The sequence below is a fragment of the Anomaloglossus baeobatrachus genome, chromosome 3 (genome assembly GCF_048569485.1).
Source record: "Anomaloglossus baeobatrachus isolate aAnoBae1 chromosome 3, aAnoBae1.hap1, whole genome shotgun sequence".
NCBI lineage: Eukaryota > Metazoa > Chordata > Amphibia > Anura > Aromobatidae > Anomaloglossus > Anomaloglossus baeobatrachus.
The window spans coordinates 546019900-546043926 of record NC_134355.1 but is presented as its reverse complement, the minus strand read 5'-3'; the positions used below and the strand labels follow the sequence as shown (position 1 = coordinate 546043926).

Genomic DNA, 24027 nt, shown 5'->3' with positions numbered 1-24027 from the left:
ATCTCTGTCCCTCAGATGTGGACAAATAAAAGGCCATTTCCTGCGACCCATGACAAAGCTAAGAGGTTGACTTTATCCCTCTGTAAGCTCTTGGCTACCGAAATGCTGCTTTTCCGCCTGGTGGACACACAGGATTTTAGAGACCTTATGTCTGTCGCTGTGCCCCAGTACCAAATGCCCAGTCGCCACTACTTCTCTAAGAAAGGTGTGCCCGTGCTACACCAGCATGTCGCACACAACATCACCGCTTCCTTGAGAAACTCTGTATATGAACGGGTGCATTTCACCACCGATACTTGGACCAGTAAGCATGGACAGGGACGTTACATGTCGCTGACTGGGCACTGGGTAACTATGGTGATAGATGGTGAAGGGTCTGCTGCACAAGTCTTGCCGTCCCCACGACTTGTGTGTCAATCCTCTGTCTGTCCAAGTTCCGCCACTGCTTCTGCCTCCTCCACCTCATCTGGGTCCTCCACCTCCGCCCCAAGCCTGCCTGGTCAGGCCACCAGCGTTCTCACTGCGCAGAAGGAATCATGCACCCCTGATTACTATGCTGACAGCAGAGCGCAACGGCATCAGGCAGTCTTTAGCTTGACATGTTTTGGAAATAGGAGTCACACAGCGGCTGAGTTGTGGGCAGCTCTGGAGACTGAGTTTGGTAAATGGTTGTCTCCACTCAACCTGCAGCCTGGTAAGGCCGTGTGCGACAATGCTGCAAACCTGGGTGCGGCCGTTCGCCTGGGCAAGGTGACACACGTGCCTTGTATGGCTCACGTGTTGAACCTTGTTGTCCAGCAATTTTTAACACACTATCCCGGCCTAGATGGCCTTCTGACCAGGGCACGAAAACTGTCTGCTCACTTCCGCCGTTCAACCGCCGCAGCTGAGCGACTTGCATTGCTCCAGAAGTCTTTCGGCCTGCCGGATCATCGCCTGAAATGCGATGTGGCGACACGCTGGAATTCAACTCTTCACATGTTACAGTGACTGTGGCAGCACCGCCGAGCCCTGGTGCAATACATCATGACGTATAGCCTGGGCCAGCGAGATGCAGAGGTGGGGCAGATCACCCTGATGGAGTGGTCTCAGATCAAGGACCTATGCACCCTTCTGCACAGTTTCAACTTGGCGACGAATATGTTTAGCGCTGACAATGCCATTATCAGCACGACAATTCCAGTCATTTACATGCTGGAGCACACGCTAAACACTATTCGGAGTCAAGGGGTGGGACAACAGGAAGGGGAGGAACTACAGGAGGATTCATATGCGCAAGACACAACAACATCACCAAGGTCCAGACGTTCATCATCACCAACGCGGCAGGCATGGGACCATGGGGGACAGGGATCAACAAGGGCACATGGTAGCAGGCGAAATGTTGAGGAAGGTGCAGGAGAACATGAAGAAATGGAGGACGAACTGTCCATGGACATGGAAGAAAGACTCAGCGGATGAGGGAGACCTAGGTCAAATTTCAGTTGAAAGAGGTTGGGGGGAGATGTCAGAGGAAGAAAGAACGGTTAGCACCTCTATGCCACACACACAGCGTGGACTTGGTCCACATGGCTGCGCAAGACACATGAGCGCCTTCTTGCTGCACTACCTCCAACATGATCCATGTATTGTCAAAATTGGAAGTGATGATGACTACTGGCTTGCCACACTATTAGATCCCAGGTACAAGTCCAAATTTTGTGACATAATTCCAGCCATAGAAAGGGACGCACGTATGCAGGAGTATCAGCAGAAGATGTTACTCGATCTTAGCTCGGCTTTTCCACCAAACAACCGTGCAGGTGCAGGGAGTGAATCTCCCAGTTGTAACTTGACAAACATGGGACGGTCTCGTCATTTTCAACAGTCTACCTGTACCAGTAGCACCGTATCTGGTGCTGGTAGCAGCAATTTTATTGAATCTTTTCATAATGTTTCTAAACCGTCCTTTGCAAGGCCACCAGAGACAACAAGTCTGACACATAGTCAATGGCTGGAGAGGATGATACAGGAGTATCTCCAAATGAACATTGATGCCATGACTACGCCTTGGAGATTTTGTCATGTCCAGCTGCCAGCGTTGTTTCTGAACTTGTCTTCAGTGCTGCTGGGTGTGTGCTGACAGATAAGCGCACGCGTCTGTCCAGTGACAATGTGGACAGACTAACGTTCATCAAAATGAACAAGTAATGGATCCACAAGGAATTTACTACCCCTGTGTCATCCTGGGGAGAGTAAATGCTTGTGGATTTTGAATGTGCTTGATGCAAATCTAGCTGTGAAGTGTACAACTGGGGCACAGTGCTGCCATTGAAGGGGTGAGTGTCTGTGTGGCCCAATTTTTGGAAAAAAGGGAGACTCCGCTTACAGTAACCCTTGCTTGCTGTGTTTTTTAAAAGGAGCCGAGATGAACAAGTTATGGTTCAGCAAAGACTTTGCTACCTACCCCGGGGTCATCCTGGGAACGGTTAAGTATGGCGTATTTTTGATTGTGCTTGATGCAAATCTACCTGTGAATTGTACAACTAGGGCACAAGTGCTGCCACTGAAGGGGTGGGTGTCTGTGTGGCCCAATTTTTGGAAAAAAGGGAGACTCCGTTTGGAGTAACCTTTGCTTACATTGTTTTTAAAAATGATCCAAGATGAACAGATCTGGGATCAGGAAAGACTTTGCTACCTACCCTGGTGTTCTCCTGGGGATGGTTAAGTATGGCGTATTTTTGATTGTGCTTGATGCAAATCTACCTGTGAAGTGTACAACTAGGGCACAAGTGCTGCCACTGAAGGGGTGGGTGTCTGTGTGGCCCAATTTTTGGAAAAAAGGGAGACTCCGCTTGGAGTAACCCTTGCTTGCTGTGTTTTTTAAAAGGAGCCAAGATGAACAAGTCATGGTTCAGCAAAGACTTTGCTACCTAACCCGGGGTCATCCTGGGAAAGGTTAAGTATGGCGTATTTTTGATTGTGCTTGATGCAAATCTACCTGTGAAGTGTACAACTAGGGCACAAGTGCTGCCCCTGAAGGGGTGGGTGTCTGTGTGGCCCAATTTTTGGAAAAAAGGGAGACTCCGCTTGGAGAAACCCTTGCTTACATGGTTTTTAAAAATGATCCAAGATGAACAGATCTGGGATCAGGAAAGACTTTGATACCTACCCCGGGGTCATCCTGGAAACGGTTAAGTAGGGCGTATTTTTAATTGTGCTTGATGCAAATCTAGCTGTGAAGTGTACAACTGGCGCACAAGTGCTGCCACTGAAGGGGTGAGTGTCTGTGTGGCCCAATTTTTGGAAAAAAGGGACACTCCTCTTAGAGTAACCCTTGCTTGCTGTGTTTTTTAAAAGAAGCCAAGATGAACAAGTCATGGTTCAGCAAAGACTTTGCTACCTACCCCGGGGTCATCCTGGGAACGGTTAAGTGCGGCGTATTTTTGATTGTGCTTGATGCAAATCTACCTGTTAAGTGTACAACTAGGGCACAAGTGCTGCCACTGAATGGGTGGGTGTGTGTGGTCTAATTTTTGGAAAAAAGGGAGAACTCTGCTTGGACTAACCCTTGCTTGCTGTGTTTTTTAAAAGGAGCCAAGATGAACAAGTCATGGTTCAGCAAAGACTTTGCTACCTACCCCGGTGCAATCCTGAGGATGGAAAAGTATGGCGTATTTTTGAATGTGCTTGATGCAAATCTAGCTGTGAAGTGTACAACTGGGGCACAAGTGCTGCCACTGAATGGGTGGGTGTGTGTGTGGTCTAATTTTTGGAAAAAAGGGAGAACTCCGCTTGGAGTGTGGTGTTTTACATGATTTTAGAAGGGCGTGCCATGCCTATATCTGTGTCTCCTCCTCTTTTTCCTTGTCCAGCTCCTTTGTTTTCGCATGAGTATATGTCCTTGTCACTTTCCCATGTGTTTGTGTTGTGTTGTGAGTTGTTTGTCACCTTTTGGACACCTTTGAGGGTGTTTTCTAGGTGTTTTTATGTGTCTGTGATTGCCTGCCATTGTTTCCTATGCGGTTAGAGTTCGGTTCGTCGAACGTTCGCCGAACCGAACTCGAACGGGATACCCGTTCGACGAACCGAACTCGAGCCGGACCACGGCCGGTTCGCTCATCTCTACTCAGAAGGGTACAAAGCTCTAAAGAACAAACATAAAGACGTAAGAAAAAGAACCATAATACAGCTGCCCAAGTAACCTCAAAATTGCTCTATTTTATGTTTAGAACATAACAGCAGGTCTAATTGTATAGTTGTGTAATATTTCAGTGTGACTTGTTACTTAAAATAAATGCTTAAAAACAATGAATAGCCTCAGAGCAGAACTATCTTCAAGAAGTCACAATTAAACTTTAATGTAAACTATAAACTATAAGGCACATTTCCATCAATAACATTTTCTTAAATAAACCCAGCTAGTACATTGATTGGCAAATAAAACATCCTTTTTACTTACAATCACACCTAAAAGTGTTGGCACCCTTGAAATTGTTTCAGAAAATGAAGAACTTCTCCAAGAACATTATTGCAATTACATGTATTTTAATAAGTTTATTTCCTTTGCACTTATTGGAGCAACACAAAAGAACAATGAAAAAATGCAAATTGAATAGAATTGCTCACAAAATCACAAGAATGGGCTGGAAAAAATTGTTGGCACACTCAACTTAATATTTGGTTGCACACCCTTTGGAGAAAATAACTGCAATCAATCACTTCCTATAACCATCAACATGCTTCTTACACCTCTGAATTGAAATTTTGTACCTCTGTTCTTTTGCAAACTGCTCCTGATCTCTCATATTTGAAGAGTGTCTTCTCCCAACAGCAACTTTAAGATCTCTCCACAGGTGTTCAATGGGATTTAGATTCTCACTCATTAATGGCTACTTCAGAATGCTCCAGTGCATTGTTTGTCCATTTTGGGGGGTTTCTTGAAGTATATTTGGGGTCATTGTCTTACTGGATGACCCATGACTGAGGACACAAACATAACTTTCCTTCCCTGAGTACTATATTGCAACCCAAAATCCTTTGGTAAACTTTAGATGTCATGATGTCTTGCACACAGTCAAGGCATCCAGTGACGAAACAGCAAAACAACCCCACTCTTTGAACCTCCACCACACTTGACTGTAAGTACAGTGTTCTTTTCTTTGTAGCCATCATTTTGCTTTTGGTAAACAGTAGAATGATGTGCTTTCCAAAAAGAAAGTCTATCTAGGTCTCATCTATCCACAAGAGACTTTCCCAGATGGATTTTGGCTAACTTACATACATTTTGTCAAATTTCAGCCTAGCTTTTTTATGTCTCTGTAATAGCAATGGGATTCTCTAGGGTCTCCTGCCATAGAAATTAATTTCACTGAAATGTTGGTGGATAGGTTGCGCTGACAATGTTGTACCCTGAGCCTACAGGACAGCTTGAGTTTGTTTGGAACTTAATTGGGGCTGCTTATCCATCATCCAGACTATCCTGTGTGCAAATTTTCATTAATTTTTCTCTGCCATCCACATCCAAGAAGATTTGATACAGTACCCTGGGTCCACATCAAAGAAAATTTGATACAGTGCCCTGGGTTACTTCTTAATTATGTTGTGCATCATGGAAAAAGGAACATCAATATCTCTGGAGATGGACTTATAACCATGAGATTATTGATATTTTTCAACAATTTTGGTTCTCAGGTCCTCAGACAGTTCTTTTCTTTATCTTTTTTCCATGCATAGTGTGGCACACAAAGACACACGATACAAAGCTTAAAAGCAACCTTTCACGTGAAAAAGCACTATCAACCTGCAAATATGGAGTCAATCTGCAGGTTAATAGTGCTTGAAACTTGCCCTGAGCATGCACATTGAGCCCTGCTGCCAGGAGGAAATGAACTTTAAGCCTCCTGACAACACTCGGGTTTCAGCCACAGTGGTGGAGTTGCCATGGGTTCAATCACCACTCTGTGTACGGAGAGTGGCATCTGTAACCATGCCACTCAAACTAATTGACAACTGATTCTAATGCTGAGCATCTGTAAGTCAGTAATTACATCCACCACTCTTGATACAGAGAGCAGTGACTGAAACCATGCTGGCACCACACCTATGAAAGAAATCAAAATGATTCTGGGGGAATAAAGTTCATTCCTTCTTGGCACCAAATTTTGAAGTGCAGGTGCTGGGCAGGTTTCAAATGCTATTAAACTGCAGATTAACCCCATATTTTCAGGTTAATATTGTTTTTCCACATGACAGCTTCCCTTTATTTCAACTTCTCCCCTTTTTATTTGGTTTAAGCTGTGATTTTCATATTACCCACATCTGTTATTTGCCACAGCTGAGTTTGAACGATCGTCACATGCTTGTAGTGAAGTTATTTACCCACAATTTTAGAAAGGTGCAACAATTTTGTCCAGACCATTTTTGGATTTTGCGTGAAATTATGTCCAATTTGCCTTTTTCTCTGTTTTTTTTTGTGTTGTTTCAATACACACAAATGAAGTAAGCATGTGTACAACAAAAGATGTAACTGCAAAAATTTTCTGGGCGAATTACTTCATTTTCTGGAACAATTTTAAGAGTGTCAACACTTTCGGCCAGGACTGTACACACAAAGTGTAATAGCTTTTCCTGCAATTAATATTTGGACAAGTAACAAAAGCTTTACATTTATCATAACAAATTTACTTTATAAAAACAATTGGTAAAAAATATTGTAAATACATTTTTCTGTTTTTTGTTTGCTTTTTTGTAAAATGCAGAAGTCAAAATATAGCAACTTATCAAGTGTTCTTTCAAATGAGGGCCTTATATATCTAAGGCTCTAAGCTCAAGGCATAACAATAGAATCAGCAGAGGTTGCAGTTATCTAGAGACAATTTTGCAACTAAGACAACAAGACACTTCGTACCTTTAATGGCATATGGTAGCTAGAGGGCTCCTCTTAAAGATTTTGCATTGGGGCTTAGGAGCGTCAAGTTACATCTCTAAATCACTAAAATCAAGTCCTTAACCAAAACTCTAGTTTTTGGAATATAAGATAACTATGAATTCTTAAAACTGACTGAAAAGTTAGGAGAAAACAAAGCTGAACAACGGTTCTTCAATGTGTCTATATTATTATTCCAGATTTTGCATATTCTACTTTGGCTATTTTCCTAGCACATTTATAAAGTGTCTTTAAGATTAATGCTATTGCAAGAAAGGTCTTTGATTAATAAATTGAAAGCTGCACTAATGTCAGTTGGTCATGATCTGGGCAAGTTTTCCCCAACTGGACCTAAAGAAGATTTATTTTTACAGCATCAGTCCATTTTCTTTTTTTTCTTTTTTTCAATAGAGTAGTGCTTTTCATCTAAGTCTCCTTTCCCCGGTTTTATACTTATCCTCCGATGGCATCACCTTTTACCGATGCTACTCTGGTCCTGTGGCACCATCTTGTGACCACAACTTCTGACTAGCCAGAAGTCAGAAGTTACATCACAAGCTCTCAATACAAGTCTATGAGAGCCAGAGTGGGGCTCTCATAGACCTACATTGAAGAGTAAACTTGTGCTCACTCCATGAAACACTGAAGCAGCCGGTAGGTCACTCCAGTGGTGAAGGAAAAATGCTGAGGTAGTGCTTTATTTTGGTAGATGTGTAAGAGCATGCACTCCTTATGGCACAACTGCTAACATGCTAGTAATGAAGTGCTATTGCAGTAATAATGGCCACTATGGTTAATTGAGTTAAATACCGAGTCATTAGAAAGTAACACTGTGTTGTGAATTATTGCCAACTTAAAAGTTTCCCATATCGAGAACAGGGAACTTGGACTGTGCAAACAAAGGATGGTGCTAAAGAGAAATCACAAGGTTTAAAGGATTTCAAAATATTTAGCATGTGTGGTCTTTGGTCAAGTGTATTCTGTAAATAAGTATTAATTTAGTAGCTGAATAAACCCCTGGAGGTATCAAGGCAAACAATACAAATGTCTAATTTAGTCTCATGAAAAAATGATATTCTTTAACCCCATAATTAAAGCAATTTTTTTTTTTTATTTAAATTAATCTTTGAATATTATTTATATTTAGAACACCAAGTTTAGACAGAAAGGCAGCACTCACCGAGTCTTGATAATAATGGGCGCGGATCAGACGTCCATTATCATCAGGACTCGTGAAAGCACAAGCTGTGCGAAACGGCCCGTCGTCCGACGTTCTAGCCCCCCTCACCTTCCCGCTTTTGTACTGGTCCCACCACATGTAAGAGCACCTTCATCAAGAATAAACGCACCGTACCTTCAACTCTGGTGAGTGCTGCCTTTCTGTCTAAACTTGTTTTTTTTGTGGATGTGCACCCGGAGTAAGCCGGTGTTGTGTGCTCTTATAACAGCTTGTTAAAGAGATCAGCAGTGCCCAGTTATCTCTTCTTTTTGAATTATTTATATTTAGAATTAATAATGTACAAAGTTAACCTAAATTAGTAAAAGTCATGGTTGAAAGTGTTGGCACCCATGATATTGTTCCAAAAAATGAAATAATTCTCCCAGGAAATTATTGTAATTGCAATTGTCATACACATGTTTGTTTCCTTTGTGTGTATTGGAACAACACAAAAAAACTGAGAAAAAGGCAAATTGAATATAATTTTACTCAAAAGTCCGAGAATTGTCGGGACACAGTTGCTGGAACCATTGTAAAAAATGGGAGAAATTGACTCCTTTCCATTGTGTGTCTGTGTGTGCCATAGTAAGCATGGAGAACAGAAAGAGAAGAAAACTGTCTAAAGACTTGAAAACCAAGATTGTTTAAAAATATCAACAATCTCAAGGTTACAAGTTCCAGAGATCTTGATATGCTTTTGTCCATGGTGCTCAACATAATATAGACGTAACCCATGTCACTGTAGCTAATCTCCCTGGACGTGGACGGCAGAGAAACATTAAAGAAAACTTGCAGGATAGATTGAATTCTGGATAAGCAGCTCCAATCAAATTCCCAAAAAAATCAAGCTGTGCTGCAGGTTCAGCTCAGTGTGCATTAGTGTCATGGAAAACTATCCGTCAACATTAGAATGAAATGAAAGACTATGGTAAGAAATCCAGAAGGACCCCACTGCTGACACAGAGACATAAGAAGGCTAGACTGCAGCTTGCCAAATTGAATGTAAGCAAAAATCCTTATAGGAAAGTGTCTTGTGGAGAGATGAGACCAAGGTAGCGCGTTCTACTGTTTACCGAAAACAGAATGATGTCTTCAAAGAGAAGAACACAGTACCAACAGTCAAGTATGATGGAGCTTCAAAGCTGTTTTGGGGTTAATTTTCTGCCTCTGGCACTTGACTATCTGCAAGGCATCATGAAATCTGAAGTTTACTAGCAATTTCGGGTCGCAATGAAGTGTCCAGGGTAAGAAAACTGAGTTTGCATCCTTGGCCATGGGTCTTCCAGCACGACAGTGAACCCAAATATACTTCAAGAAGTACCCAGGAATGGATGAAAACAAAGTGCTGGAGAGTGCTGAACACCCATGGAGAAATCTTAAAACTGCTGTTGTAAGAAGATGCCTTCAAATGTGAGAGATATTGAGCAGTTTGCGAAAGAAGATTGGTCCACATTTCCAGTTGAGTGGTGTAAGAAGTGTGTTAATGGTTATAGTTAGCAATTAATTGCAGTTGTTTATTATTACAAATGGTATGCAAACAAATGTCAATTTTCTTCAGCCCATTTTTGTCCTTTTGTGTGAAATTATGTCCAATTTGCTGTTTTTTTGTGTTGCTCCAAAACACACAAAGGAAATAAACATGTGTATGACAAAAGATGTGTAATTGCAATAATTTTCTGGGAGAAATACTTCAGTTTCTGGAACAATTTCAAGAGTGCCAACACTTTTGGCCATGACTGTATGTATGCTATAGCTAAATAATATGCTGAACATAAGACAGGAAATGTATGATTTTGCATTTACTATTTATTTTATAGTTTGTAGACATAGTAGATGTCCAAATATTATACAGAACTCTAGACTAGGAGCATATAATGTAAAGAAATGGAATGGCATACATACCTCCATCGGATTTACAGTGATAGTTAAAGCAGAGTCATCCCAATTCATGTCAGGGTCTTTTGTTGTGTCTTTGTCTGGAAAGTCTTGTTGGTGGACTGACCGCAGTCTAAAGATTCCCAGCACTACAATAATAACCAGTATGCTGATGCAGGCTACCAGGACAATGGTTGTAGCACCTGGAGAAACTGAAGAACAATGGAGAACATTTCTGTAAGTTCAATAACCAGAGACAACCTATATATTTACTATCTAGTGATTCTAACCATAAATATAAGAAAAAATGTAAATACAGCTTCATTTAAAATAAAACACTGCTTCCCAAAATTGTAGAAAACTGCAGAATTTGCCAAAGGAAGTTTCTGTTGGCTAAAGGGTCAATATTGACTTTTAGGATTGCTACTTCCAATAGGTGGCACTACAGTTCAAATCTTCAGTCTGAAAAGGCAATTTGCAAGTTTAATTTCCCAAAATGCATTGCAAGGCATTTAAGTCTCCTCATACTGGAATCCCAGACCTGGCCTTTCACTGTTCCCAAGGAGAAACTTTACCTTTAGATCTGTTTGCTATACCTTTCTTTTGGAGTACACACTGTAGGGGAATGGTTGTATTACTTAAAGCACTCCAATCACCCGAATTTTACTATGTTATCTAAAGCCAGTGTTGTACTGGCGCTATCATGCTGATTCTATACAGATCTGTAGTGGTCAGCTCGGATGTAATGTTTGATAAAGACCACCAGGTCGAAACGTTGCTGTTACACAACTGATGGAATAAAGAATTGCATGTTTTTTCACCCGGAGGAACGCTGTCATCCTTGTTATTGTAATGTTTTAGAAAAACAAGCAAGAAAAGTTTGTAAAATGAGCAAATATTTGATTGGCAGTTGCTGCTGATCAGCTGATAGCTGGGGTGGGTTTTGATAGTGATTCCTGCCCCCTGCCTATTGTCCATCCCCTAACTGTTATTTATGCTAATTCTATTATAGAAGCATTTTACTAAGAGGCTAGAATGACCTTTGCTGATGTCATACCCATGTGATCAGAAGGGGTGGGGCCTCAGCCAACATAGCTGATTGCAGGAAGCAACATTATTTTCTGTTGGCTGAGACCCCGCCCCTTCTGGTTACATGGGTTTGACATCAGCACAGGTCCTTCTAGCCACTAAGTAAAATGTTTCTATAATATGAATAGGAAAAATAACAAATAGGGGGAGGATCAACAGGCAGGGGGGCGAGTATCACTATGAAAACCCACCTCAGCTATTGGCTGCCACTCAAAAAGTTTATCATTTTACAAACTTTACTTGCTTGTGTTTCTAAAAAATTATATCCTAGCTGACAACTAAAGCTATGTATAGAATCAACATGATAGTGCCAGTATAGCACTGGCTTTAGGTTATATAGGAAAATCCTGGTGATTGGTGCGCTTTAAAGTTGCATATTAATCTGTCTTAAGCCCACCAAAAGAACAGGCACTGTTTATATTAGTGGTATCTACTGTGACAAATAGAAGAGCTTCACATGTTCAGGACTCCTATATTTTCATCCTGTATGTTCTAATAGGGAATATGCAACTTTCCTTACTTGCTGCAGAATTTCACTGCCAGTTAGTCCATCGACAACCCTGCAATGTGATCCCAAGATGGTAGTGCTTTCATACGCGAGACGATAATCTAAAAATAGCTCCAGGATTTGCCATAGGAATCTGCCTATTAGGCAGTGCTTAATAGATTGCCTGTCACTGTAACACTGACAGACAGTAATGCTTTGAAATGCCAGGTATTCTAATGCATTATAAAGGCGATCAAAGATCATTACTTCAAGAGCCCCAGGGGAACAAAAAGTGTAGATAACTTTAATCATAAAAGGAAAAAGTAATAGAGGCATAATATAGTGTCTTTTACAACTTGTGCCTTATTTGATATTTTTTATTTACATGTGCTAAGTATTTCTTTTGCATCTTGTTACATTGTTACCGTGACACGAACTAGGTGGTAAAGACATGCCTTACAGTTAATGCGTCATGCCTGATTAACCACTGTGGATAGTGTAAGATGAACGTTGCCTGTTGTGTCTCACTTGCTTTTAATAATAATAATAATAATAATAATAATAATAATAATTAGTAAATAAATAGTAAATAAATAGTAATAGTAATAATAGTAATAAATAGTAATAATAGTAATAGTAAATAAATAGTAGTAATAATAATAATAATACCCAATAGTATTTTAATAATATTTTTTTGAGAAATAACAAAGATAATCCGCAGCTGGTGAGTGCCTCCTTTATTTCTCTTTTTATTATTACCAAACCTGCTTGTTTCCTTTGGCTGACCACCACACATTGAGCTCACAAGTAATCTTGCTCCAGTACTCCACTGTGTGTTATTATTATTATTATTTATTTATAAAGCACCATTGATTCCATGGTGCTGTACATGAGAAGGGGGTTACATACAGAATAAATATATGAGTTACAATAGACAGACTAGTACAGAGGGAAGAGGGCCCTGCCCTTGCGGGCTTACATTCTATAGGATTTTGGGGAGGAGACAGTAGGTGGGGTGTAGGTTGGGCGGCAGCTCCGCACGGTGGTGTGGCGGCAGCTCCGCACGGTGGTGGGGCGGCAGCTCCACATGGTGGTGGGGCAGCAGCTCCGCACGGTGGTGGGGCAGCACCTCTGCATGGTGGTGAAGCAGTGAGGTCATTGAAGGCTATAGGCGTTTCTGAACAGATGAGTTTTCAAGTTCTGTTGGAAGTTTGCAAGTGTAGTAGATAGTCTGACATGTTGAGGCAGCGAGTTCCAGGAGACTGGGGATGCTCAGGAGAAGTCTTTGAGTCGGTTGCGTGAGGAGCGAATGAGAGAGGAGGAGAGAAGGAAATCTTGGGAGGATCGGAGATTACGTTTTGGAGAGTAGTGAGAAATTAGTTCAGAGATATACGGAGGAGGTAGATTATGGATGGCTTTGTAGGTCAGTGTTAGTAATTTGAATTGGATACGGTGGAAGATTGGGAGCCAATGGAGGGATTTGCAGAGAGGAGAAGCAGGGTGGTATTGAGGAGAGAGGTGGATCATTCGGGCAGCAGAATTAAGGATGGACTGGAGAGGGGCGAGGTGTGTAAGCAGGCAGACCACAGAGGAGGATGTTGCAGTAGTCGAGGCGGGAGATTATGAGGGCATGCACTAGCATTTTTGTAGATTGGGAATTGAGGAAAGGGCAGATTCTGGAAATATTTTTGAGTTGAAGACGGCAGGAGGTGGTCAGGGATTGGATGTGTGGTATGAAGGACAAGGCAGTGTCAAAGATCACTCCGAGGCACCGAACTATGTGTGCTGGGGAGAGCGTGATGTTATTTATTGTAATAGGTAGATCAGGTAGAGGGTGTAGGTGAGATGGAGGAAAGATTATCAGTTCAGTTTTGGCCACATTGAGCTTTAGGAAGCGAGAGGAAAAGAAGGAAGATATAGCCGATAGACACTCTGGGATTCTGGACAGCAGAGAAGTGACATCTGGACCAGAGAGGTAGATCTGAGTGTCATCGGCATATAGGTGGTACTAGAAGCCGTGTGTTATATAGTCTATCACAAAAGTGAGTACACCCCTCACATTTTTGTAAATATTTTATTATATCTTTTCATGGGACAACACTGAGGATATGACACTTTGATACAATGTAAAGTAGTCAGCTTGTATTAGGCTATATGCGCACGCTGCAGTTTTTTTCTGCAGATACACTGCAACCATAACTGCAACCAAAACTGCACCTTGTCACAGAGAGTCTGGAAATGTCAAAAATACACTTGAAATGTGGGTGCGTTTTTGGTGTGTTCTTTTCAAAATGTTTTTTAAAGGAGAAACAAAATATGATAGGATAGGTTAATTGATAGATAGCTAGAATAGATGGACGGAGAGAAAAAAAAGAAAGAATAGACATAAAAAAAATAGATAGATAGAAAGAACATATAGAATAGATAATAAGAAAGAATAGATAGGTAGAAAGAAATAACAGAATAGCTCAATAGAAGGATAGCTAGCATGGCCAGCTGTTTTTTTTTCTTTTTCATTTTTTTGGGGCAAAAAAATGACGTGGGGTCCCCCTATTTTTCATATCCAGCACAGGAACAGCAGCAGCTGCAGCCTGCAATTCTCTGCTGTACCTTAGGTGATTATGAAAATATAAAATATCCCAAGCTTTTTTTTAAATTATTTGATTTTTTTTTTTTTTAAATGACATGGGGTCCCCCATTTTCCTAAAACCAGCCAAGGTAGAGCAGACAACTTAGGGCTGATATTAATAGCAGCCCATAGCTGCCACTATTTCCTAGATTAATGATGGCAGTTGTCTATGAGATCCCGCCCCATCACTAATCTGTAAATAAACACCTAAAAATCCATTATTTGGATTAAAATACAAAAAGCCCCCCTTTTCACCACTTTATTAACCCCTAAACACCCCTCCAGGTCCGAAATAATCCACAAGAGGTCCCATGGCGATTCAGCTCTGTTACATCCCTGTTCTGTCATAGCAAGGACCATAGAACATGACTGCCCGCTCTGACTGCACACAGAGCTGCGCGATAAGAATGAACTCAGATGAACCCCTGACGTCACAGTTACGGGACACCCAATACAACATGTGTCGGGGCAGTGACATCACAAGTTCACCACTGTGAGGTTCAGGCCGTGACTGAAGTGAGCCATGCAATCAGCAGTGAAATCACTCAAGTGAGTGCTCCACCTGCAGCTAACATCAGTCACGGCAAGATTTGAGATCAAAGGTGGAGGACTCTAGCTGTGCCCTGAAATCACCTAAGTGACGGCCCCGCTGATTGCGCGGCTTACTTCAGTCACTCGAGTGATTTTCTGTTACATGTGGAGGACACCAGCTGTGGCTGTGGCTAACCTGAGTGATGTCACCGCTGATAGCGTGATTACTTTAGTTGCTGCGTGGAGCTCACAGCGGGCAGTCTTGTTCTATGGTGCACACTGTGAGCATCAGATTTAGCAAAGCTGTAAGCATCGTGGGGCCTTGTGTGGATTATGTCAGGCCTGGAGGGCTGTTTGAGGTGTTAATAAAGTGGTGAAAGACGGTGATTTTTTTGTCTTTAATTTCAAATAAAGGATTTTTTGGGTGTTTGTGTTTATTTACTTTCATTTACAGATTAGTAAAGAGGGGTGTCTCATAGACACCTGCCATGACTAATCTAGGACTTAGTGGCAGCTATGGGCAGCCATTAACTCCTTATTACCCAGATTGCCACCTCACTAGGGTAATCGGGAAGTGTCGGGTAAAGTCCTGGGACTGTGGCATCTAATGGATGTAGCAATTCTGGGTGGCTGCTGGCGGATATTTTTAGGCTGGGGGACTCCCAATAATGTGGGTCTCCCCAGCCTAAAAATACCAGCCCTCAGCTGTTAGGGTTTATCGTGGCTGGGTATCAAAATTGAGGGGGACTGCATGCTGTTATTTTTTTAAATTATTTATTTATTGTACTGTATGATATACACCTGCCCACCGGCTGCTGTGATTAGTTGAAGTCAGACAGCTGTCCCTCAGTCTGACTGTAAGCAATCACAGTTGGGGGAAGCAGTCAATATGTATGAGCCTAATGAGCGGGTGCAGTGAATATGTAATGAGTAGAGTTGAGCGCGGTTCGTGGTTCGTGGTTCTCCAGTTCTAGGCTCGAGTGATTTTGGGGCATGTTCTAGATCGAACTAGAACTCGAGCTTTTTGCAAAAGCTCGATAGTTCTAGAAACGTTCGAGAACGGTTCTAGCAGCCAAAAAACAGCTAAATCATAGCTTGGTTTCTGCTGTAATAGTGTAAGTCACTCTGTGAATCAAACTATTATCACATTTCAGTGTATAGTGTGCGTGAACAGCGCCTTCAGATCACTGCTGTTTCTATAATGGCGATCGCCATTTTTTTTTTTTTTTTTCTTGTCTTCCTTCCCTAAGCGCGCGCGTCTTGTGGGGCGGGCCAGCATGTCAGCCAATCACAGACACACACACAGCTAAGTGGACTTTGAGCCAGAGAAGCAACGGCATGTGTGATAGGATGTCCATGTCACATGTCCCTGCATTATAAAACCGGACATTTTCTTCACGGACGCCATTATCTGCCTTCTGCGTCTTTGGTGTCAGACATCACTGTCGCAGCTCCGTCTTGAGTCCTATCGCTGATACAGCTGTATGCGCTGCATACACAGCGTTAGACAGCATAGGGAGAGCACTTTATAGCAGTCCTTTTAAGGGCTCAAACCGGCAGGGTCAGAGTTAAGGTGACAGGTCCTGAAAGCAGCGCCAGCGTCTGTGCAGCCAAGGTCAGGGATTTCCTCCCTGCATTTCACCATTAGGGGGGAATAGAAAGGCAGGCTTCCATTCCTCTACCCAGAGCACCACAATCCTGCCACTGTACCCTCTTGTCCTCTGCACACTCCAACTCATAACTAAGCCATTATACTAGCAAACACTCAGTGTACCTAGTGGCATCCTATCTGTGGCTATTGGACTTTGCTATAGTCCCACTAGTGCAAAGACATTTGCAGAGCACGTCTGCCTGCATTGCACACTACAACTAATTATAACTAAGCCATTATACTAGCAAACACTCAGTGTACCTAGTGGCATCCTATACGTGGCTATTGGACTTTGCTATAGTCCCACTAGTGCCAAGACATTTGCAGAGCGCATCTGCCTGCGTTGCACACTCCAACTAATTATAACTAAGCCATTATACTAGCAAACACTTAGTGTACCTAGTGGCATCCTATACGTGGCTATTGGACTTTGCTATAGTCCCACTAGTGCCAAGACATTTGCAGAGCGCATCTGCCTGCGTTGCACACTCCAACTAATTATAACTAAGCCATTATACTAGCAAACACTTAGTGTACCTAGTGGCATCCTATACGTGGCTATTGGACTTTGCTATAGTCCCACTAGTGCCAAGACATTTGCAGAGCGCATCTGCCTGCGTTGCACACTCCAACTAATTATAACTAAGTTACATTGTCAGGGATATTTATTCTTTATTATTCTGCTGTTAATAAAGCTAGACTACCACTGCAATCTTCACCACCTCTCAATTTTTACTACCACATTTTCAGTCCACAATCTTGTCGCAATCAACATGAGTGGCAAAATGACAGATGCTGGTGGAAAGGGGAAGAGGCGTGGTGGAAAAGGCAAAAAAGGTTTTGTCAGTGGGGAAGGTGGCAAAGCTCCATTATCATCTGCTGCAGATAGACCATCTACTAGCAAAAGTAAGATGTCTACTACTTATTGTGGACAATCCGATGTGCTCCCTTTTTTACGGACACGAACAAGAGGAACAAAGGTAGATGATGGACAAAAAAGGAAAATGCTTGAATGGATCTCAAGTGGTCCAACAAGTGCCCTCTCAGCCACTTCAAGTACCGCATCCAAAAAACACCAGTCCTCTGAGTTGTCATCCCAATCACACTTGATTTCTCCCAGCTCTGAAGTCTCCATCAGCCCTGCACAGTATGGTGGAACTGAGATGGCTGAGTCTGCAGAGCTGTTCAGTCACACTATAGCCTGGAAATCAGAGGTCTGCTCCCAAGCTACAGTGAGTACAGAACAGGAAATGGTCTGCAGTGATGCCCAGAACCTTTGTGACTCTGATTCAGGCCGTGAGGACCAAGTTTCTGAGCATAATGTTGACCCTTTGTCACAAACTGTAACACCTGTGGTTATAGACAATGAGGAACATACTGATGAAGATGAGACGCAGATACCCGATTGGGATGACAACTTAAATATTCGGTCAGGGCAAGAAGAGGCTCGGTCTGAGGGGGAGGGGAGTGCAAACACAACAATTGATGATTACGTTCTAGATCCCACCTACTGTCAACCCCCAGTCAGGCACTCGAGGAGGTCAACAGAGGCGGTGGAGGAGGATGCAACCGACGACGAAGTTACCTTGCGCCTTCCTGGACAGAGTCGGAGCACTGGTAGCACGTCTACAACTGCATCCTCAGCCACCACTCTGCCTATGAGCATTATTCGGGGTGGATCAACAGGTCGCATGGCCTCTAAGCCTTGCCTAGCCTGGTCCTTTTTTCACATCGAAAAAGATCGCCCAACTCATGTGATATGTAACATTTGTCATGATTCTGTTAGTAGAGGTCAAAACCTCAGCAGTTTGACAACTTCTTCCATGAATCGTCACATGACTAAATATCATAAGTCCCGGTGGGAAGCTCACCGTGCTGCAATGCGGCCTAGCGGAGCGAACCATCCACCGCCCGCCCCTTCCAGTGCATCCGCGCGCTCTTCATCTTCTAGGACTGTGGGGACAGCTGTCACACCTGTTTTTCCACGCAAAACTTCCACCACTGTAACCGCAACAGGCAGTTTGCTTGTAAGGTCGTCAGTTGGTTTGGAAGGGGAAACAAGTGAGTGTGTACAGCTCTCTCAGACATCGATAGCACCAACGTTGGATGAAGGCAACATCATGTCTCCGCCTGCACTTTCCTCACAAAACTGCATTTTTCCAGGGACACCCTACTCAACACCGTCTACACACAGCAGCCAGATCTCTGTCCCTCAGATGTGGTCAAATAAAAGGCCACTTCCTCCGACCCATGACAAAGCTAAGAGGTTGACTCTATCCCTCTGTAAGCTGTTGGCTACCGAAATGCTGCCTTTCCGCCTAGTGGACACACAGGATTTTAGAGACCTTATGTCTGTCGCTGTGCCCCAGTACCAGATGCCTAGTCGCCACTACTTCTCTAAGAAAGGTGTGCCCGCGCTACACCAGCATGTCGCACACAACATCACCGCTTCCTTGAGAAACTCTGTGTGTGAACGGGTGCATTTCACCACCGATACTTGGACCAGTAAGCATGGACAGGGACGTTACATGTCGCTGACTGGGCACTGGGTAACTATGGTGATAGATGGTGAAGGGTCTGCTGCACAAGTCTTGCCGTCCCCACGACTTGTGTGTCAATCCTCTGTCTGTCCAAGTTCCGCCACTGCTTCTGCATCCTCCACCTCATCTGGGTCCTCCACCTCCGCCCCAAGCCTGCCTGGTCAGGCCACCAGCGTTCTCACTGCGCAGAAGGAATCACGCACCCCTCATTACTATGCTGGCAGCAGAGCGCAACGGCATCAGGCGGTCTTTAGCTTGACATGTCTTGGTAATAAGAGTCACACAGCTGAGGAGTTGTGGTCAGCTCTGCGGTCCGAGTTTAATAAATGGTTGTCTCCACTCAACCTGCAGCCTGGTAAGGCCGTGTGCGACAATGCTGCAAACCTGGGTGCGGCCCTTCGCCTGGGCAAGGTGACACACGTACCTTGTATGGCTCACGTGTTGAACCTTGTCGTGCAGCAATTTTTAACACACTATCCCGGCCTAGATGGCCTTCTGAACAGGGCACGAAAACTGTCTGCTCACTTCCGCCGTTCAAGCGCCGCAGCTGAGCGACTTGCATCGCTCCAGAAGTCTTTCGGCCTGCCGGTTCATCGCCTGAAATGCGATGTGGCGACACGCTGGAATTCAACTCTCCACATGTTACAGCGACTGTGGCAGCACCGCAGAGCCCTGGTGCAATACGTCATGACGTATAGCCTGGGCCAACGAGATGCAGAGGTGGGGCAGATCACCCTGATGGAGTGGTCTCAGATCAAGGACCTATGCACCCTTCTGCACAGTTTCGACATGGCGACGAATATGTTTAGCGCTGACAATGCCATTATCAGCATGACGATTCCAGTCATTTACATGCTGGAGCACACGCTAAACACTATTCGGAGTCAGGGGGTGGGACAACATGAAGGGGAGGAACTACAGGAGGATTCATATGCGCAAGGGACAACAACATCACCAAGGTCCATACGTTCATCATCACCAACGCAGCAGGCATGGGACCAAGGGGGACAGGGATCGACAAGGGCGCATAGTAGCAGGCGAAATGTTGAGCAAGGTGCAGGAGAACATGAAGAAATGGAGGACGAACTGTCCATGGACATGGAAGACTCAGCGGATGAGGGAGACCTTGGTCAAATTTCAGTTGAAAGAGGTTGGGGTCAGATGTCAGAGGAAGAAAGAACGGGTAGCACCTCTATGCCACAAACACAGCGTGGACTTGGTCCGCATGGCTGCGCAAGACACATGAGTGCCTTTTTGTTGCACTACCTCCAACATGACAGTCGTATTGTCAAAATTAGAAGTGATGATGACTACTGGATTGCCACACTATTAGATCCCCGGTACAAGTCCAAATTGTGTGACATAATTCCAGCCATAGAAAGGGACGCACGTATGCAGGAGTATCAGCAGAAGCTGTTACTAGATCTTAGCTCGGCTTTTCCACCAAACAACCGTGCAGGTGCAGGGAGTGAATCTCCCAGTTGTAACTTGACAAACATGGGACGGTCTCGTCATCTTCAACAGTCTACCCGTACCAGTAGGACCGTATCTGGTGCCGGTAACAGCAATTTTATGGAATCTTTTCATAATTTTTTTAGACCCTCTTTTGCAAGGCCACCAGAGACAACAAGTCTGACACATAGTCAACGGCTGGAGAGGATGATACAGGAGTATCTCCAAATGAACATCGATGCCATGACTGTGCAACTGGAGCCTTGCTCCTTTTGGGCTTCAAACCTAGAAAAATGGCCAGAGCTCGCAACTTACGCCTTGGAGATTTTGTCGTGTCCAGCTGCCAGCGTTGTCTCTGAACGTGTATTCAGTGCTGCTGGGTGTGTGCTGACAGATAAGCGCACGCGTCTGTCCAGTGACAATGTGGACAGACTGACGTTCATCAAAATGAACAAGTCATGGATCCAGAAGGAATTTACTACCCCTGTGTCATCCTGGGGAGAGTAAATGCTTGTTGATTTGGAATGTGCTTGATGCAAATCAAAACATCCTGTTTGCAACTAGGGCACAAGTGCTGCCACTGAATGGGTGGGTGTGTGGGGCCCAATTTTTGGAAAAAAAGGGAGACTCCGCTTGGAGTCACCCTTGCTTACATTGTTTTTAAAAGAAGCCAAGATGAACAGAGCTGGGATCAGGAAAGACTTTGCTACCTACCCTGGTGTCATCCTGGGGACGGTTAATTATGGCGTATTTTTGAATGTGCTTGATGCAAATCTAGCTGTGAAGTGTACAACTGGGGCACAACTGCTGCCACTGAATGGGTGGGTGTGTGGGGCCCAATTTTTGGAAAAAAAGGGAGACTCCGCTTGGAGTAACCCTTGCTTGCTGTGTTTTTAAAAGAAGCCAAGATGAACAGAGCTGGGATCAGGATAGACTTTGCTACCTACCCCGGTGTCATCCTGGGGACGGATAAGAATGGCGTATTTTTGAATGTGCTTGATGCAAATGTAGCTGTGCAGTGTACAACTAGGGCACAACTGCTGCCACTGAAGGGGTGGGTGTGTGTGGGGCCCAATTTTTGGAAAAAAGGGAGACTCCGCTTGGAGTAACCCTTGCTTGATGTGTTTTTAAAAGAAGCCAAGATGAACAGAGCTGGGATCAGGAAAGACTTTGCTACCTACCCCGGTGTCATCCTGGGGACGGATAAGAATGACGTATTTTTGAATGTGCTTGATGCAAATCTAGCTGTGAAGTGTACAACTGGGGCACAACTGCTGCCACTGAATGGGTGGGTGTGTGGGGCCCAATTTTTGGAAAAAAAGGGAGACTCCGCTTGGAGTAACCCTTGCTTGCTGTGTTTTTAAAAGAAGCCAAGATGAACAGAGCTGGGATCAGGAAAGACTTTGCTACCTACCCCGGTGTCATCCTGGGGACGGATAAGAATGGCGTATTTTTGAATGTGCTTGATGCAAATGTAGCTGTGAAGTGTACAACTAGGGCACAACTGCTGCCACTGAAGGGGTGGGTGTGTGTGGGGCCCAATTTTTGGAAAAAAGGGAGACTCCGCTTGGAGTAACCCTTGCTTGATGTGTTTTTAAAAGAAGCCAAGATGAACAGAGCTGGGATCAGGAAAGACTTTGCTACCTACCCCGGTGTCATCCTGGGGACGGATAAGAATGACGTATTTTTGAATGTGCTTGATGCAAATCTAGCTGTGAAGTGTACAACTGGGGCACAACTGCTGCCACTGAATGGGTGGGTGTGTGGGGCCCAATTTTTGGAAAAAAAGGGAGACTCCGCTTGGAGTAACCCTTGCTTGCTGTGTTTTTAAAAGAAGCCAAGATGAACAGAGCTGGGATCAGGAAAGACTTTGCTACCTACCCCGGTGTCATCCTGGGGACGGATAAGAATGGCGTATTTTTGAATGTGCTTGATGCAAATGTAGCTGTGAAGTGTACAACTAGGGCACAACTGCTGCCACTGAAGGGGTGGGTGTGTGTGGGGCCCAATTTTTGGAAAAAAGGGAGACTCCGCTTGGAGTAACCCTTGCTTGATGTGTTTTTAAAAGAAGCCAAGATGAACAGAGCTGGGATCAGGAAAGACTTTGCTACCTACCCCGGTGTCATCCTGGGGACGGATAAGAATGGCGTATTTTTGAATGTGCTTGATGCAAATGTAGCTGTGAAGTGTACAACTAGGGCACAACTGCTGCCACTGAAGGGGTGGGTGTGTGTGGGGCCCAATTTTTGGAAAAAAGGGAGACTCCGCTTGGAGTAACCCTTGCTTACATTGTTTTTAAAAGAAGCCAAGATGAACAAGTCATGGGTCAGCAAAGACTTTGCTACCTACCCCGGTGTCATCCTGGGGATGGATAAGAATGGCGTATTTTTGAATGTGCTTGATGCAAATGTAGCTGTGAAGTGTACAACTAGGGCACAACTGCTGCCACTGAAGGGGTGGGTGTGTGTGGGGCCCAATTTTTGGAAAAAAGGGAGACTCCGCTTGGAGTAACCCTTGCTTGCTGTGTTTTTAAAAGAAGCCAAGATGAACAGAGCTGGGATCAGGAAAGACTTTGCTACCTACCCCGGTGTCATCCTGGGGACGGATAAGAATGACGTATTTTTGAATGTGCTTGATGCAAATCTAGCTGTGAAGTGTACAACTGGGGCACAACTGCTGCCACTGAATGGGTGGGTGTGTGGGGCCCAATTTTTGGAAAAAAAGGGAGACTCCGCTTGGAGTAACCCTTGCTTGCTGTGTTTTTAAAAGAAGTCAAGATGAACAGAGCTGGGATCAGGAAAGACTTTGCTACCTACCCCGGTGTCATCCTGGGGACGGATAAGAATGACGTATTTTTGAATGTGCTTGATGCAAATCTAGCTGTGAAGTGTACAACTGGGGCACAACTGCTTCCACTGAATGGGTGGGTGTGTGGGGCCCAATTTTTGGAAAAAAAGGGAGACTCCGCTTGGAGTAACCCTTGCTTGCTGTGTTTTTAAAAGAAGCCATGATGAACAGAGCTGGGATCAGGAAAGACTTTGCTACCTACCCCGGTGTCATCCTGGGGACGGATAAGAATGACGTATTTTTGAATGTGCTTGATGCAAATCTAGCTGTGAAGTGTACAACTGGGGCACAACTGCTGCCACTGAATGGGTGGGTGTGTGGGGCCCAATTTTTGGAAAAAAAGGGAGACTCCGCTTGGAGTAACCCTTGCTTGCTGTGTTTTTAAAAGAAGCCAAGATGAACAGAGCTGGGATCAGGAAAGACTTTGCTACCTACCCCGGTGTCATCCTGGGGACGGATAAGAATGACGTATTTTTGAATGTGCTTGATGCAAATCTAGCTGTGAAGTGTACAACTGGGGCACAACTGCTGCCACTGAATGGGTGGGTGTGTGGGGTCCAATTTTTGGAAAAAAAGGGAGACTCCGCTTGGAGTAACCCTTGCTTGCTGTGTTTTTAAAAGAAGCCAAGATGAACAGAGCTGGGATCAGGAAAGACTTTGCTACCTACCCCGGTGTCATCCTGGGGACGGATAAGAATGACGTATTTTTGAATGTGCTTGATGCAAATCTAGCTGTGAAGTGTACAACTGGGGCACAACTGCTGCCACTGAATGGGTGGGTGTGTGGGGCCCAATTTTTG

The 24027-nt window shown here is 44.1% G+C and overlaps 1 protein-coding gene across 1 annotated transcript in view; it reads right to left on the bottom strand.

Moving 5' to 3' along the window:
* CLSTN2 (calsyntenin 2) overlaps nucleotides 1-24027 on the bottom strand; it is a 1533789-nt gene that overhangs the window by 14695 nt on the left and 1495067 nt on the right. Inside the window, exon 16 of the mRNA XM_075338625.1 lies at nucleotides 10029-10213. Within this exon, the coding sequence (XP_075194740.1) occupies nucleotides 10029-10213 (185 nt within the window). The remainder of the gene's footprint in view (nucleotides 1-10028; nucleotides 10214-24027) is intronic.